General features: G+C 39.3%; 1 protein-coding gene across 2 annotated transcripts in view; it reads right to left on the reverse strand.

Annotated features, from left to right (window-relative positions):
- ARHGAP21 (Rho GTPase activating protein 21) overlaps positions 1-10,600 on the reverse strand; it is an 88,064-nt gene extending 77,464 nt beyond the window's left edge. For both annotated transcript variants that reach the window (XM_017741437.1, XM_017741438.1), the window contains exon 1: positions 10,502-10,600. In XM_017741437.1, the coding sequence (XP_017596926.1) occupies positions 10,502-10,585 (84 nt within the window). In that variant the 5' untranslated portion in view covers positions 10,586-10,600. The remainder of the gene's footprint in view (positions 1-10,501) is intronic.
- Between the last annotated feature and the right edge of the window lie 1,697 nt (positions 10,601-12,297).

The raw sequence follows: 12,297 nt of genomic DNA on the forward strand, positions 1-12,297 counted from the left end.
GCCTCTGTGTCAAATATCCACTTGTCCAAACTTCTGACTGACTTTTATGTTTACCAAAATTTGTAACCTTGCCCTGAATAGGTAGGATGTTGACAGAGACAGAATTCAGGCAGGAAAGATAACCTCTCAGTAAATATACTGGCAGTGTCCTTCCCTCAAAGAAGTGTTTCATCATTTTATGTCCTTGAAAGATGGCTAGACAGTGTAACCAACAATATTCTCCAAACCCACAAGGATGGTCAGAAACCAGTCTGCCAAATTGGTGAGATACGAGGAAATCTATAAAAATCCTAGATGTAAGACTGTAAGACTGTGGATGGCAACTGACACCATAAAAAAAGGCATCTAGAATTTGCAGAAAGCAAGAGAGGCAAAAAAAAAAAAAAAAAAAAAAAAAGGAGAAAAACACCAACTGAATATTTAACAGCTGTACATGCTAGACTTGTTAAAACACTCTAAGCTGAATTCCAAAGACGCATGCGGCAGCGCATGCATAATACCAAAGCTGTCCCTTCCTTACTAACATCAAAATTAGCATGCACAGTTAATTAACAAATACCCCAAATGTTTCAGTATTTTGATTGTCAAACTGGAGCATTCGTTTTTGCATGAATGTCACCCTTCACATTAAACAAGCAACAAGGTTAAAAAATTATTTAATAATTATTAAATTATTAATTATTAATAACATTTAATTTATGTATAGATTTAAGCTGATGGCAGATATATAATAACATTAATTAACTGCTCCTACCTACATGCTCTACCTACTTCAATGCAAAAGTACATCCTTCTTCTTGTCTACCTTTTAGAAATACAAGCATTACTTGGGCATGGCTGAGTGTAATCAACTCCTGTCAAAGTGAACTTTGCCAAGTAGAAATAAATCACTGTGAGTTAAATATAAAAGTTTCCCTCTATCCAATAATGAGCTGAACTCTCAACATACAACTAAAACGCAATACAGATTCACAGCACAATATACTTAACCTAACAGTATTGACCACATATTTACATGATTGCTGACATTCACTATGTGCTGACACACAGTACTGAAATTAGTTCACTCCACTGAGAAAGCCTTTATCTTCAAAAAAAAAAAAAGAGTGTTCCCCACAGAAAAATTAGGCAGTTTGAGACAGAGATGTACTGAAGCACAGAAGAGGAAAGTGCTTCCTACCCCAGGACATCTCTAAGGATTCCTCTTTGCAGAATGGGCCACAGGGAAATGGATCCCTCTCAACAGATCTCTGACTGGTAACAAAACCCTCAGAGCACAAGACAGACGGTATCTGTCTCCATCCTGTCCGCTTCAGTGCTATTCATTTAACAAAGCTGCAAGAAGGACTTGGTTGCTCAGTGCTTGTAACTGCTGAGCCTGTTTTCAGTAGTTACCAAGAGGAGGCTGCCTTGTCATGAAGCACCTGAAACTGGAAATGGAGATGTAAAAAAACCCCTCAAAGCTCTAAAGATCAAACAGCTACAGAACCACACTCACCACAAGACGAGATGTGGAGATAAACACAGCCTGAGTCCACATACATAAAACCATCAGCAGATAGCATTAACAGAGACAGATAAAGCTGATCTAGTCAGGGCCCTCACTCTGGGGTCACTGCTGTCTGGTTTTGGAACTGGGGGCACAGCTCCTCTTCCATGCTACAGTTCTTCCTGAAGGGGAGGCTAGGGGAGGTGTGGAGAGGGAAGAAAAAATAAGAGTTTCCAGAGAAAGATTTCAACTCCCAAACTCTAAGAAAGCATCAGCACTCAGAGTCACCAGGGTTCCCACTCATCTCTTACCGAGCAGGGGTTATGCATGCATGAAGTGCAGGATATTTCCTGAGACACCCCAACAGTAACATTTCTCTTGTATTGCAGCTGAGTGGGATGCACTAACTGGAAAGGGTAATAGAGGCAAACAAACTGAAGAACTCAACTACCACTAGAACAAGATCCAAATCCTTTATGACTACAAGTGGAGACTTTTACTACAATTAATGGTTCAATATCAAACAACAGGAAAAGAGAAACAGATTATTAGTGATCACCGTAAGACTAAGGGGAAGATTGGCAATGCCATTCCTCCTGTTTGCCGCTCACCTGGGTTGGTGAGGTGGGACCCAAGCAGCCACCAGCAGCAGTGAGGTGGTCTCCATGAGCAGCTCTCCCTCTCTCAGCCCCCTCATGGGTCTTGCTGAGACCCCTAATGAGACAATTCAGAGCAAGGGAAGGCAATAAAAATGTCAGCATCACTTGATGGAGTGACCACAGGTCCAGGGGTGTCCCTCACTGGAGCTCACTTCTTATCACTCTAATGCACCACTATGGCACTAAGCCTGGGTCCTTTTTGGTGGACTAACCAAACTTAATTCAGGCATGTGTTAGGACATAATCCTGAGAGCAAACCTGCCTGTCTTTTATGACTGTGAATCTCACCCAGATGGAATACAAGCCAGTACAGTTCAATAACAAAGGCAGCGGCTGCCTGCCTGCAGCAGAGCTCAGTGAGAATGTCAAATTTTGAGGTGCATCTCAGGACTGAATACTCTAATTCAATAAAATACATAAATCATATCCTCAAACCAAGAACAGGTAAGGAGAAGGGCAACTGAGATGGCAATACATGACTACTCCCAGTGTATGAAGTAAGTGGGAAATCTGCGACCTTTCAAAACCAAAGCATACCCATGCCAGCATGGCAGATGGCTGGGAGGCACAGGGAAGGAAACATGCAATTCTGTCAAGCACCATGCAGGCTTACAGAGCTGGCTTGGGCTTGGAAGGAGGACAGAGGGATGTGTGTTTCTGTGTACTTTCTGCCTACTTCTGTAGTACTACTGTTGTAGTAAATACAGTAATTCAAAGGAGAAACAGTATTTTCAAGATAAAGGATTTCAGTTCTCACAAAGGTCAAGGCATACACAGAAAACAAACAGTAAAAACCTCCATGTGTGCATGTTACTACACAGCTCAAACTTGCCTTACTGCACTCTACTGTTCATGAAAGGCAGCTCTGTAAAGCAGCTGGTGCTCATGTCAGTTTCATCAGTACTCCACGAGACCTAAAATACAAAGCTGAAGGCTATCTACAGCAAGGATGATCTCAAAAATGTTCCCTCCATGTGTCTGTTCAACTGAAAAGTTTTCAGTTTACCTGGCTCTGGATTAAAAACAGTGACACCCCAAGTGGATCTACAAACTGAGGCTAGCTAGACATGCTTGCTCGAATGAAAGCAGCATTCAGCTTCCCAGGCCAGGTGAGATTCGGAAAGAGCTCTTCTACTTCAAAGTAGGGAAAAATCCCAACCTAATAAGACTGCCTAGACTTAAAGTAACTTTTTTCTTTTTTCACACAGCACAAGCTCTGGTTTTCTCATACTGTAGTTCTGATAGCTGGACCTTTTGTACAATGCTCTTAACTTCACCAAAACCAAGATCATGTCTGGTATGACTAGTACTCCACTACTTCTTAAACAGGATTTCTCCACACTTAGCCCCAAACCCCTGAATTATCCACAAATAGACATAAACTACCTTCTCAGATCTCCCTTTAAACACTACATACTACCAAATTTAGCATATTTCAATTAATTAATCTACCATACGTCTATTTTATTTTTATACACATATATACACAGAGAAAAGTATACTGTGTTGTGTGTGTACATATATACATATATTTGTAGTAGCTTGTACACATCCAAAAAGTGTACTAATTGACTGGAATTCTTTGCAAAGCTAATTAAGTGCACTTCAGATAATAATTTATACTGCCACAGAGTAAAAGCCCATTTCAAGCAACAGCACCAAGAAACAGAGTAAGAAGTATATACTTCACAGTTTTTTATGCAAACTATTTCTATGATGTGTTTTGATTGTATCTTGAATTTTGTTATTCACAACAAACATGGAGTTCATAATATTATATTTAGTCAGAAAAACATTAACAACAAAGAGAAATTGAGAGCTTCCTTGTTTTCTTATAGACCCATTAGCAAAAGCCTCCCCTCTTAACAGCTACATCCTTAAACTGGAAAGAAAGGAAACATCTGCAGGGCTGGTAGCTAGCACAACAGCAAAATATCATGTGATCTTAATTTAGCTAACTTGAAAATTTTCCTTCTCTGCTTGTTCTGTCATTGCTTGTTAAGAATAGGAAATTCTTTGTCCTCACCTTACAGTGTACTCTGGAAATATCAGAGACAGGAGACAAAGAAAGCATGCTTCTGCTCCTCAGCATTGAAGAAATGTTTGAGGTTACCCCATGCAAGATAAAAGAATCTTCTCAGCAGTCTGACAGAAGTGGTAAGAGCGCCTCGCAGAGTCTCCACCTGTCAAGAGCTGCCTTAGACTGCTCCTTTCAACCTATAGGAGTTTTCCAGATCCAAGACTATGAGCTGCCCCATGACCCACTCTGCTTCCTGCAGACAGGGAGAGGGCAATAAGAAACACCACCTATGTCCCCAGCTAAGTACACTACTGCAAAAACAGGAATGAGTTTCAGTGAAGTTTGTACTCTTTTTGCTTTCTAGAATAACACAGGCTTTACCAAACACACAAGATACCACATAGCTTCCACTAGACTTTCACCACAGTATTACCACAAACCTATTTACACGTGAAATAGCTTTGCAGAAGCCTTCAAGAAAACCAAAACCACTGCACAATGTAAAATCACCAAAATCACCTGCACAGACTCCATTTCAATAACATGATGGACCACAGGTGCATTGAAACTATTACCAGCCCTGAAACTACCAACAGATTTCCTTTGCTTCACAGTGTTTCTCTCCACTGTAGCCAGAGACTGTCTTGAATCAAACAACTATTAACCCCGCAAGGGACACAGTTAAAGTTGACCAAACCACCCATTTTTCCACAGCTTCTCTGTCCCTAGGGCAAACCTCTGTGTTTGGACTAGGCTACTCCAGGATGCAGCTACAATACTGAGTAAGAGCTTTGCTTTTGGGCTGAGCAGTGGGACAGTGGTACATCTTACACCTGCTCTCTATTGAATGTATTAGCTGCATTAGGCTGACCTTCTCTTACTGAAACTACTTGTCTTGGGGCGACTACTGAACTTTTCAACATTAAAAAATATGCTCCTTCCTGTTCTAAAAACAAGAAAATTAGGTCATTTATAGACTAGACACATCACTTCATCTTCATAAATACATCATCATACCTGCTGGTAATTCAAGCTGTTAATGCTTAAGCTCTTTAATTCTGCAGTATTGCAGCTCTACTTGAGATTTTATTTCATGTACATCAGAAAAGTCTCTGACCCGCCCAGAGCCAAGCACAAGCCTTTGGAAGATCAAGGATTTGATCCTTCAGTGTCAAAACCTGAATAGTAACCTTAAAAACATGGTTATTGCAAGTGGGTTGTTATTCTAGAGTTTGACTCTTCCGTTTGCAGAAGATTTACCTAGTCATATGGGGGAAGTTTTAAGAACAACCCATTTAACAACAACTGTGTGGATCAAGACTAAAAAACATCATAGGAATTTTAAAAGAGAACATGGCTCAAAACACCACAAAGAAGACCAGTGTGTCAAGATTCTTTACCTCCCCATATACACAGCCTCTCTCCTCAAAAATAACCTCTAAATAAATCTACATACAGCTTGAGATACTCAGTGTTGAAGCCTTCTAATACAGTGACCTATTAATAAACTCCTGCAAACTCAACACTTAAAAACAATCTTGGTCCTGTGTTTCTAGACATTTAATTTCAACATACTACATAATGTGCAAATCAACACACTCTTATGTTTCAAAGCCCTAAACCCAGAAGTGAAAAGGCTTGTCCATTGTAAAGCAAAATAAAATAAAATTAGGATACACAGATGCAAAGCCACATATCCAAACACCCAAATTAAATTATGTTCAACCTCTAAATTTGTAATCTATTGTGCATATATAACAGAGGAAGAAAAGCAGCCTTTTTAGTGAATAACTTCTTTTACAAAGATACAATGCACAGGAAAATGCTTAATAAAGGACTGTGAAGTCATTAACCTGAAAAAATATCTTAAATCTTTATGCCCAGAGATGTCACTAAGAGGATAAAGAGGAGAAAGTTGTCCAAAGGTTTTTCAGTTTAACTGCAAATCCAAAAGCTTCTGAACCATGACTTACGTGATCATAAGTGACCTGCATATTTCCTCACAGTTTGCACTGTGTATGTCAGTAAGAATGGTTGATATAGGTAACTAAATCTACATTTGTTTCTCTGTCTGGAGGTTGGAGTGCGGAGAGAGAAGAAATCTATTTTAACACAAATCTGTTTGCTTATTTAAGAACTACTTGCCTTTTATTGTGGCTTGAATTGCTCACTGTTGCCAAGTTATTTCCCTGTACTTCGGACATTACAAAAATGTTTCTTCAGCAATGTGAATTCCCACAATGAGTTAAGTCACCAGCTATTTCATGCAATGATTTTACACTTTTTGCTGAAGCTGAAAACCCTGCACTGCTACCACAACAGATTTTTATCATATTGCCTCCCTCCCTTTCAGAGGCAGCAGATGAACAGAAGTAAGAGCACAGTAAGATAACATAAATATCGCATTTCAGAACCATTATCAGCTGCAAATATCTCAGAAGGAATGCAGACACCTTTGTTATTTCATCCTCCGAGTGACACATTTGGAAGACTGAAAAGCATTTTTAATGTTATTGGAGATTCTCCGGAGGAAGGGAAATAGCTGCAGTGCAGCAGCTGCTGCAGTGCTGCTGCGTTCTGGGGCTTGAACGAAGGTGATGCAAGAGCCGGGCTCGTACCGCAACGTCGCATTCTCACACGCTGCCTGCAACAATGAACTCCAGCTACAGGAACAGGAATCAGACACCTTGGCTGCTACGCCACCACATACTAACAAACCTTCATGTACATCAAAATAATCTTTGATGAGAAGGTTTCTCCAAGCCCAACAACTGCAATGATGAAGCCCACCCTGTGCACTGGAATTTGACCAACTTCAAGAACCTGCAAAATACTTAGCCCTGGCTGAAAAACCCAAGATTTGAGTATTTACATGGCTGAAAGAGCATTATCGTTATTTTTAGCGGCTAGGCTGCAGCAATAAGATAAAAAAAAAGAAGCCTGATGCAGTTCATCAAAGAACCAATGAGAACAGCACATGAGAAGATCAGCTCTCTCTCCTCAAACTAATAGAAGTCTGCTCAGAGCATAGTGCTGACCTATGCTCTGGGCTGGTAAGAAGACAACCTACATTCAATTTGTGGTCTACCGTTTCCTATCTAACACATGAAAGAAAGGCATTTGTGATAAAAGGACGGAAAAAAACCAAAACCACTGTATCACCTACTTTATATTACCTACCAGTACTTCTTCCAACCATCTGAAGCAGTGGTATTTATTGTTTTAGGCATACCTGCTCTACTGTATCTCACCATGGCCACAAGGTCAACTGACATACCAGGCATCTCCAGAGTCTGCTCACATGCTGGAGGCTCATAAAGGACATCCTTACAAGGACAGAGGAAGTAGCTCCTACTGCATCTTACTGAGAATGAGGCTAGCTCGTATGTTACTGAGGAAAAATATTACCTAGCTCTTCCACACATTCATTGAGGAACTCCTCTTGGACCACAGCTAGCATGCTAAGTTATGATTCCAAGACTACAACTCCATAAACACTAGACTATCATATGAAAAAAAAAAATTGCCTTAACTTTTTAAGGCACTCTCACTCTCTCATTTTTCTTCTTTAGGAAACAACACTAAAAATTCCTTGTTTACTAAGACCAAACTATATTAAAAATAGGATCAATCATTTATGATACTGTCAGGGCAGTCTGGATAAGTACAACACAAATTTGCACATAAAGCAGTATTTACCAAGGTCCCCCACAGGATACCAATCTTTTACCTACTACTCTGCTTCACTAATTCTACATTTGCAATCATGTTGAAGTTCTGAATTGCCAGTAAGACTGTCACACTTGAATCTACCCCATGTCCCACAACACAACTGTCACGGACAACATAAGCAAGACACTTTGGTACTTTGCAATAACTAATTTGAATAAATATTTTTAAGACAGGTAATACAGTTCTCCCATGAACAAAAAGTGAAAGATGAAAAACTGCAAGCAATCAAGTTTATTGTCACTGAAGGCTTCTGAGTAATTATTTATGGATCACCATGTGATAGCCATCAATCCCATTCAATGTTTGGACTAAAAACTGTATTTCACTGATGCCAACAGAACTTCACTGATCTACATCATAAAATAATTTTATTTTAAGGGTTTTTGTTTTAGTATGAAACACTGCATATCCTTTGAAAACATTCTAATATACTTAACAGCTTGCCGTATCAGAGTGCAAAGGGCAACTGTGCCCAACCATACTAACTTTTATGTCACACTATGAAAATACTTTTTCTAAAATTTAAACCACCGTGGTAGACAGAAGAAAATATCCCTGCTATTTCATGCTTGCTCACTTCCTGTTTTAAAAAATAAGCTTGGGGAAATACATGCTGCAGAGCCAAGGGAGTGGGTGGTGAACAATAAAACCAAAAGAAATCCTTAGAATGACAGCAAACTAATTTGAGATATTATTAGTGACACAAACTTCAGAAGTCACCCATCTGCTTTCTCACCAGCAGCCTGCTTGGGCACTGTGAGGTGGGAAGGGTGAAGAGCAGCACTGCTGTGTGGAACAGTGTGCACTTCTCCCCAAGCCTGGCAGCTTCCACTCCTGCCATGGCATTTCAATGCAGCAGGAACAGAGTAGCTGCACTGTAACATCCCATAAATGAACTTCCAACGTCATCTCAAAGAAAAGTATCAGCAGCAGTTCATTAAATTGTATAGTTTACAGAGACTGGACTTCAGTTAAAGTAAACAAAACAACCCCAAACACACACAACTGCATCGTCTATTTAACAAAATCTAGCAAGATCAAACAGTTCAGCAACATTTCTAACTCAAGCATGCAATTTATTCAGGGTATACTGATCTAAAGCTTGTTTCTTCTTTCCAGATTGGTAAGAAACAGTTTTTAGATTATGTGAACCCCATTCTGCATTGGGTTGAGGGGTTCTTGGCGTTTTTTGCTTGGGGTTTTTTTTTTTTGTTTGAATTTGGTGTGGTGTTTGGGGTTTTGTTTCTTTTTTTTAAAACCTTCCACTGCAATATGCTCAAAAACCAATTCTCTTTTCCCTTCCCTCTAGCTATATCAAATGCACCTTAAAACTTTGCAGGACTGCCTACATCATAAGCCCTATTTCTTCTTGATTTCTGTGAAGTATGGTAAGGAATTGCCATATTGCATTTGACTGGACAGGTGAATTCTTACATATATGTAAGCAAACTAGATCAAACAGCTGGGCATCTGTAAAAATTTAAAGTTTAAGAAAATGCATCATGTTTTCTCTGTTTTTTTAAATTCAACAGAAGATACTTGTTACCTGGAATATTACCTAGACTACTTGAAACACCCAGACACCACCAATCAGGATTTGCACCATTAACAAAAGAACTACAACAATACCCAAAACAAACAAAAACCAAAACCAAAGCACACAACCATCATCTAACAGTGCGTACTTTCCTGATTCAGAAGCTTCAGTACAGATGTGACATACTGGGATTGCAGGCATTTTTAAATGGCAGATTATTTCAAAGGACCTCTATGTATGGTGGAAAAACATTCTGAAACATCTGCTCTAGTTACTGTACTGAAACTGCAACTTTATAAGAAGTGCTTACCTCCCCCTTACACCAAATAAAAATTAAATAAATTTTCTTCAGTGACTGGCTGAACGTTATATGAGAAATACAGGTTACATCTAGAGTAACTTCACAGTAGTATTACAACTGCATGCACTATTTAAAAACCTTTAGCAAGAGGATTCTATTTTGAAACATTTTCATTCAGAATCCAGGCAACTTTGTTTGGGTTTTTTTCCCTCCAGTTCTACAGCAAGGTAGTGAATTAGAATTAAATCTGTCCATATTAAGAACTGAATAGCATCCTGTGATTTATTTAATCCTATATATTAAAAAAAAAAAACCAAAAAGGTAAAAACCTCCCCATCACACATTTTTTAATCCTATTCATGATCAAGTATTTTGAACTAGCCAAGATGCTCAGTCTTTTTAAAGCAGGAAAACATATCAGCTTTATATTTATTAACAACTTAGTTTATCTTGGCATATCTCCCCCTTCCTATACGTGATATTTACCCTTCTGTGCAATTCCTTTAACAAAACCCCTCAAAGCATAAGACTCTAAAGAGAACAAACTAAAGCACTCAAAGTGGTAAAAAAAGCAATTATATAGTCAAACCATGCTTTGTATGCTTATTGACTCTAGAATATTCCTTAGTAAATAGCAGTATTTCCAATAGCTCATCTTCAGTAAGACTGGGGGTGGGGACAAGAGATCAACCCGAGCCTTTTGTTTTCCCCTTATACTAAATTATATAATCACCTTTTATGTAAGGACAAGCAAACAACAAACCTGATCGCTCCATGCACAGTACAGGTTACATATGAAACTCCAGTTGTGATTGATCATGCAGTCCAAAATCCTGAACTGGGCCATGTCTTGCTGTAGTGCAGAGTACTGCTGTGCTCTGACTCAGCTTTTGTCCGGGTGATCCTCGAGGATATGAGAGCTATGCAGTAATGACATGCAGGAACAAGGACTTTCCTTCCTGTTCAGTCTCCTTTCCCACCCCAACTATGTGTCAAGATAAATTAACAGAACTGTGTAACATTCTTCAAAATAATACTTCCGAAGCTGACAAATTATGCATTCTTGGGAATATATGGGAAACAAGAACATCCTAAGAAACCACACTAAAGCAAACAGAAAGGCACTTTCAAACTGCGCTTGTTCTTTCCCCTACCCCCTTCAGCAACTTAGTGCCATAATTCATATCATATGAATCTTAAAACTTCCTTAGGCACAGTTGTGATGATGGTTCCCCATACGGTACATGAGATTCAAAAGCTATGGTTGCCTCTTTTAAAACAGCACAATACAAACAACTTTTCAAAGTTAGAAGAACATCACAGTGTTCATAAAAATTATATGGGATTATCTACTTTGCACTCTTAAAACAGCAGACTTCTCTTTAAACCTGTAAAAGTACCGTTAGCATTGCACAGAAATGCTGGCTGCCTTCTGTAATGAAAGGCGACAACCCTACTGGTCAGGGCTGCAACACCAGAGGGATCCTGAGAAACTGAAGAAAAGTTTCCTCCTTCCTTCATGTATTCCTTTTCTGCAATCTGCAAACAACAATCCTATTTTAGCATGAACCTCACTTACTGTATCTGGACTGCTTACCTAGTATTCCCATTCCAAAGTGAGATTCAGAAACACAGGAAATGTGTCTCTGCAGAAACATACACATTTTATCTGGTGACTACACAAACTATTAGACTAGTCACAGAACCAGCTTAGAATAACCTGCAGTTTAAATGATACAATTACCTAACAACATCAGTGAGATGCAAGAGACAGAAAACTGTCTTGGGAAAAGATGGAGGAACAGCTACAGGAACAAGTGGTCAGTTCACCCTTTGGCTCAGTAATGGCCAAAGGACCGAAAAGTACTTCAAATGTCAAAGAAAATGTATGCTATAAAAGTAGTCTGGAAATACAACAAACTTGTACATGAGGGTCAAACAAATGGTGTGGCCAAAGAGCAGCTCTAACTTTGAGACAGTTATACAAATAAGGCCTCATTTGTTTCAACCAAACTAAACAAAAAAATCTTGTTCCAATTTCTCATCCGAAGGACCCGGGAAATTAATACCAGAGTCCAAGCCAACCTCTTCCCTTCTTGCCAATGTGAAGAGTCTGAAAACTTCCAAGACTCTTTTGTGTACAAAAAAATCTATTCTGGTTCATTTTAAGATATATATGACAGGAGACTCTCGATTATCTTTAAAACACCTAATTGTGCAAAAGGGAGAACAGCAGTATCAGTGGAACCCAGCATGAAATGAATGTGTTCTCAGGTGAAAAAAAAAAATAGAACAATTACATCTCAAACAAGTTAGATGGTCTGTGCTGACATGACATGCGGCTATAAGAATCATTCTGCTTAGCAACTATTACTAGGTGGAACAGATACACTTCCTCACAAGAGACACCATAACTATCCAAGCCTGAGAAATCTTGGAGAGGATGTCTGGGAAGGCTTTACAGAGCAGGGGGTTACTGCAGAGATGCCAGAGCAGACTAAGGCAGTGAAGTCTCCAGGACAGCAATGCTGGAACGAGGAAGGACTCGGCACCCTGCAG

Source organism: Corvus brachyrhynchos, unplaced genomic scaffold, assembly GCF_000691975.1.
Source record: "Corvus brachyrhynchos isolate BGI_N302 unplaced genomic scaffold, ASM69197v1 scaffold167, whole genome shotgun sequence".
NCBI lineage: Eukaryota > Metazoa > Chordata > Aves > Passeriformes > Corvidae > Corvus > Corvus brachyrhynchos.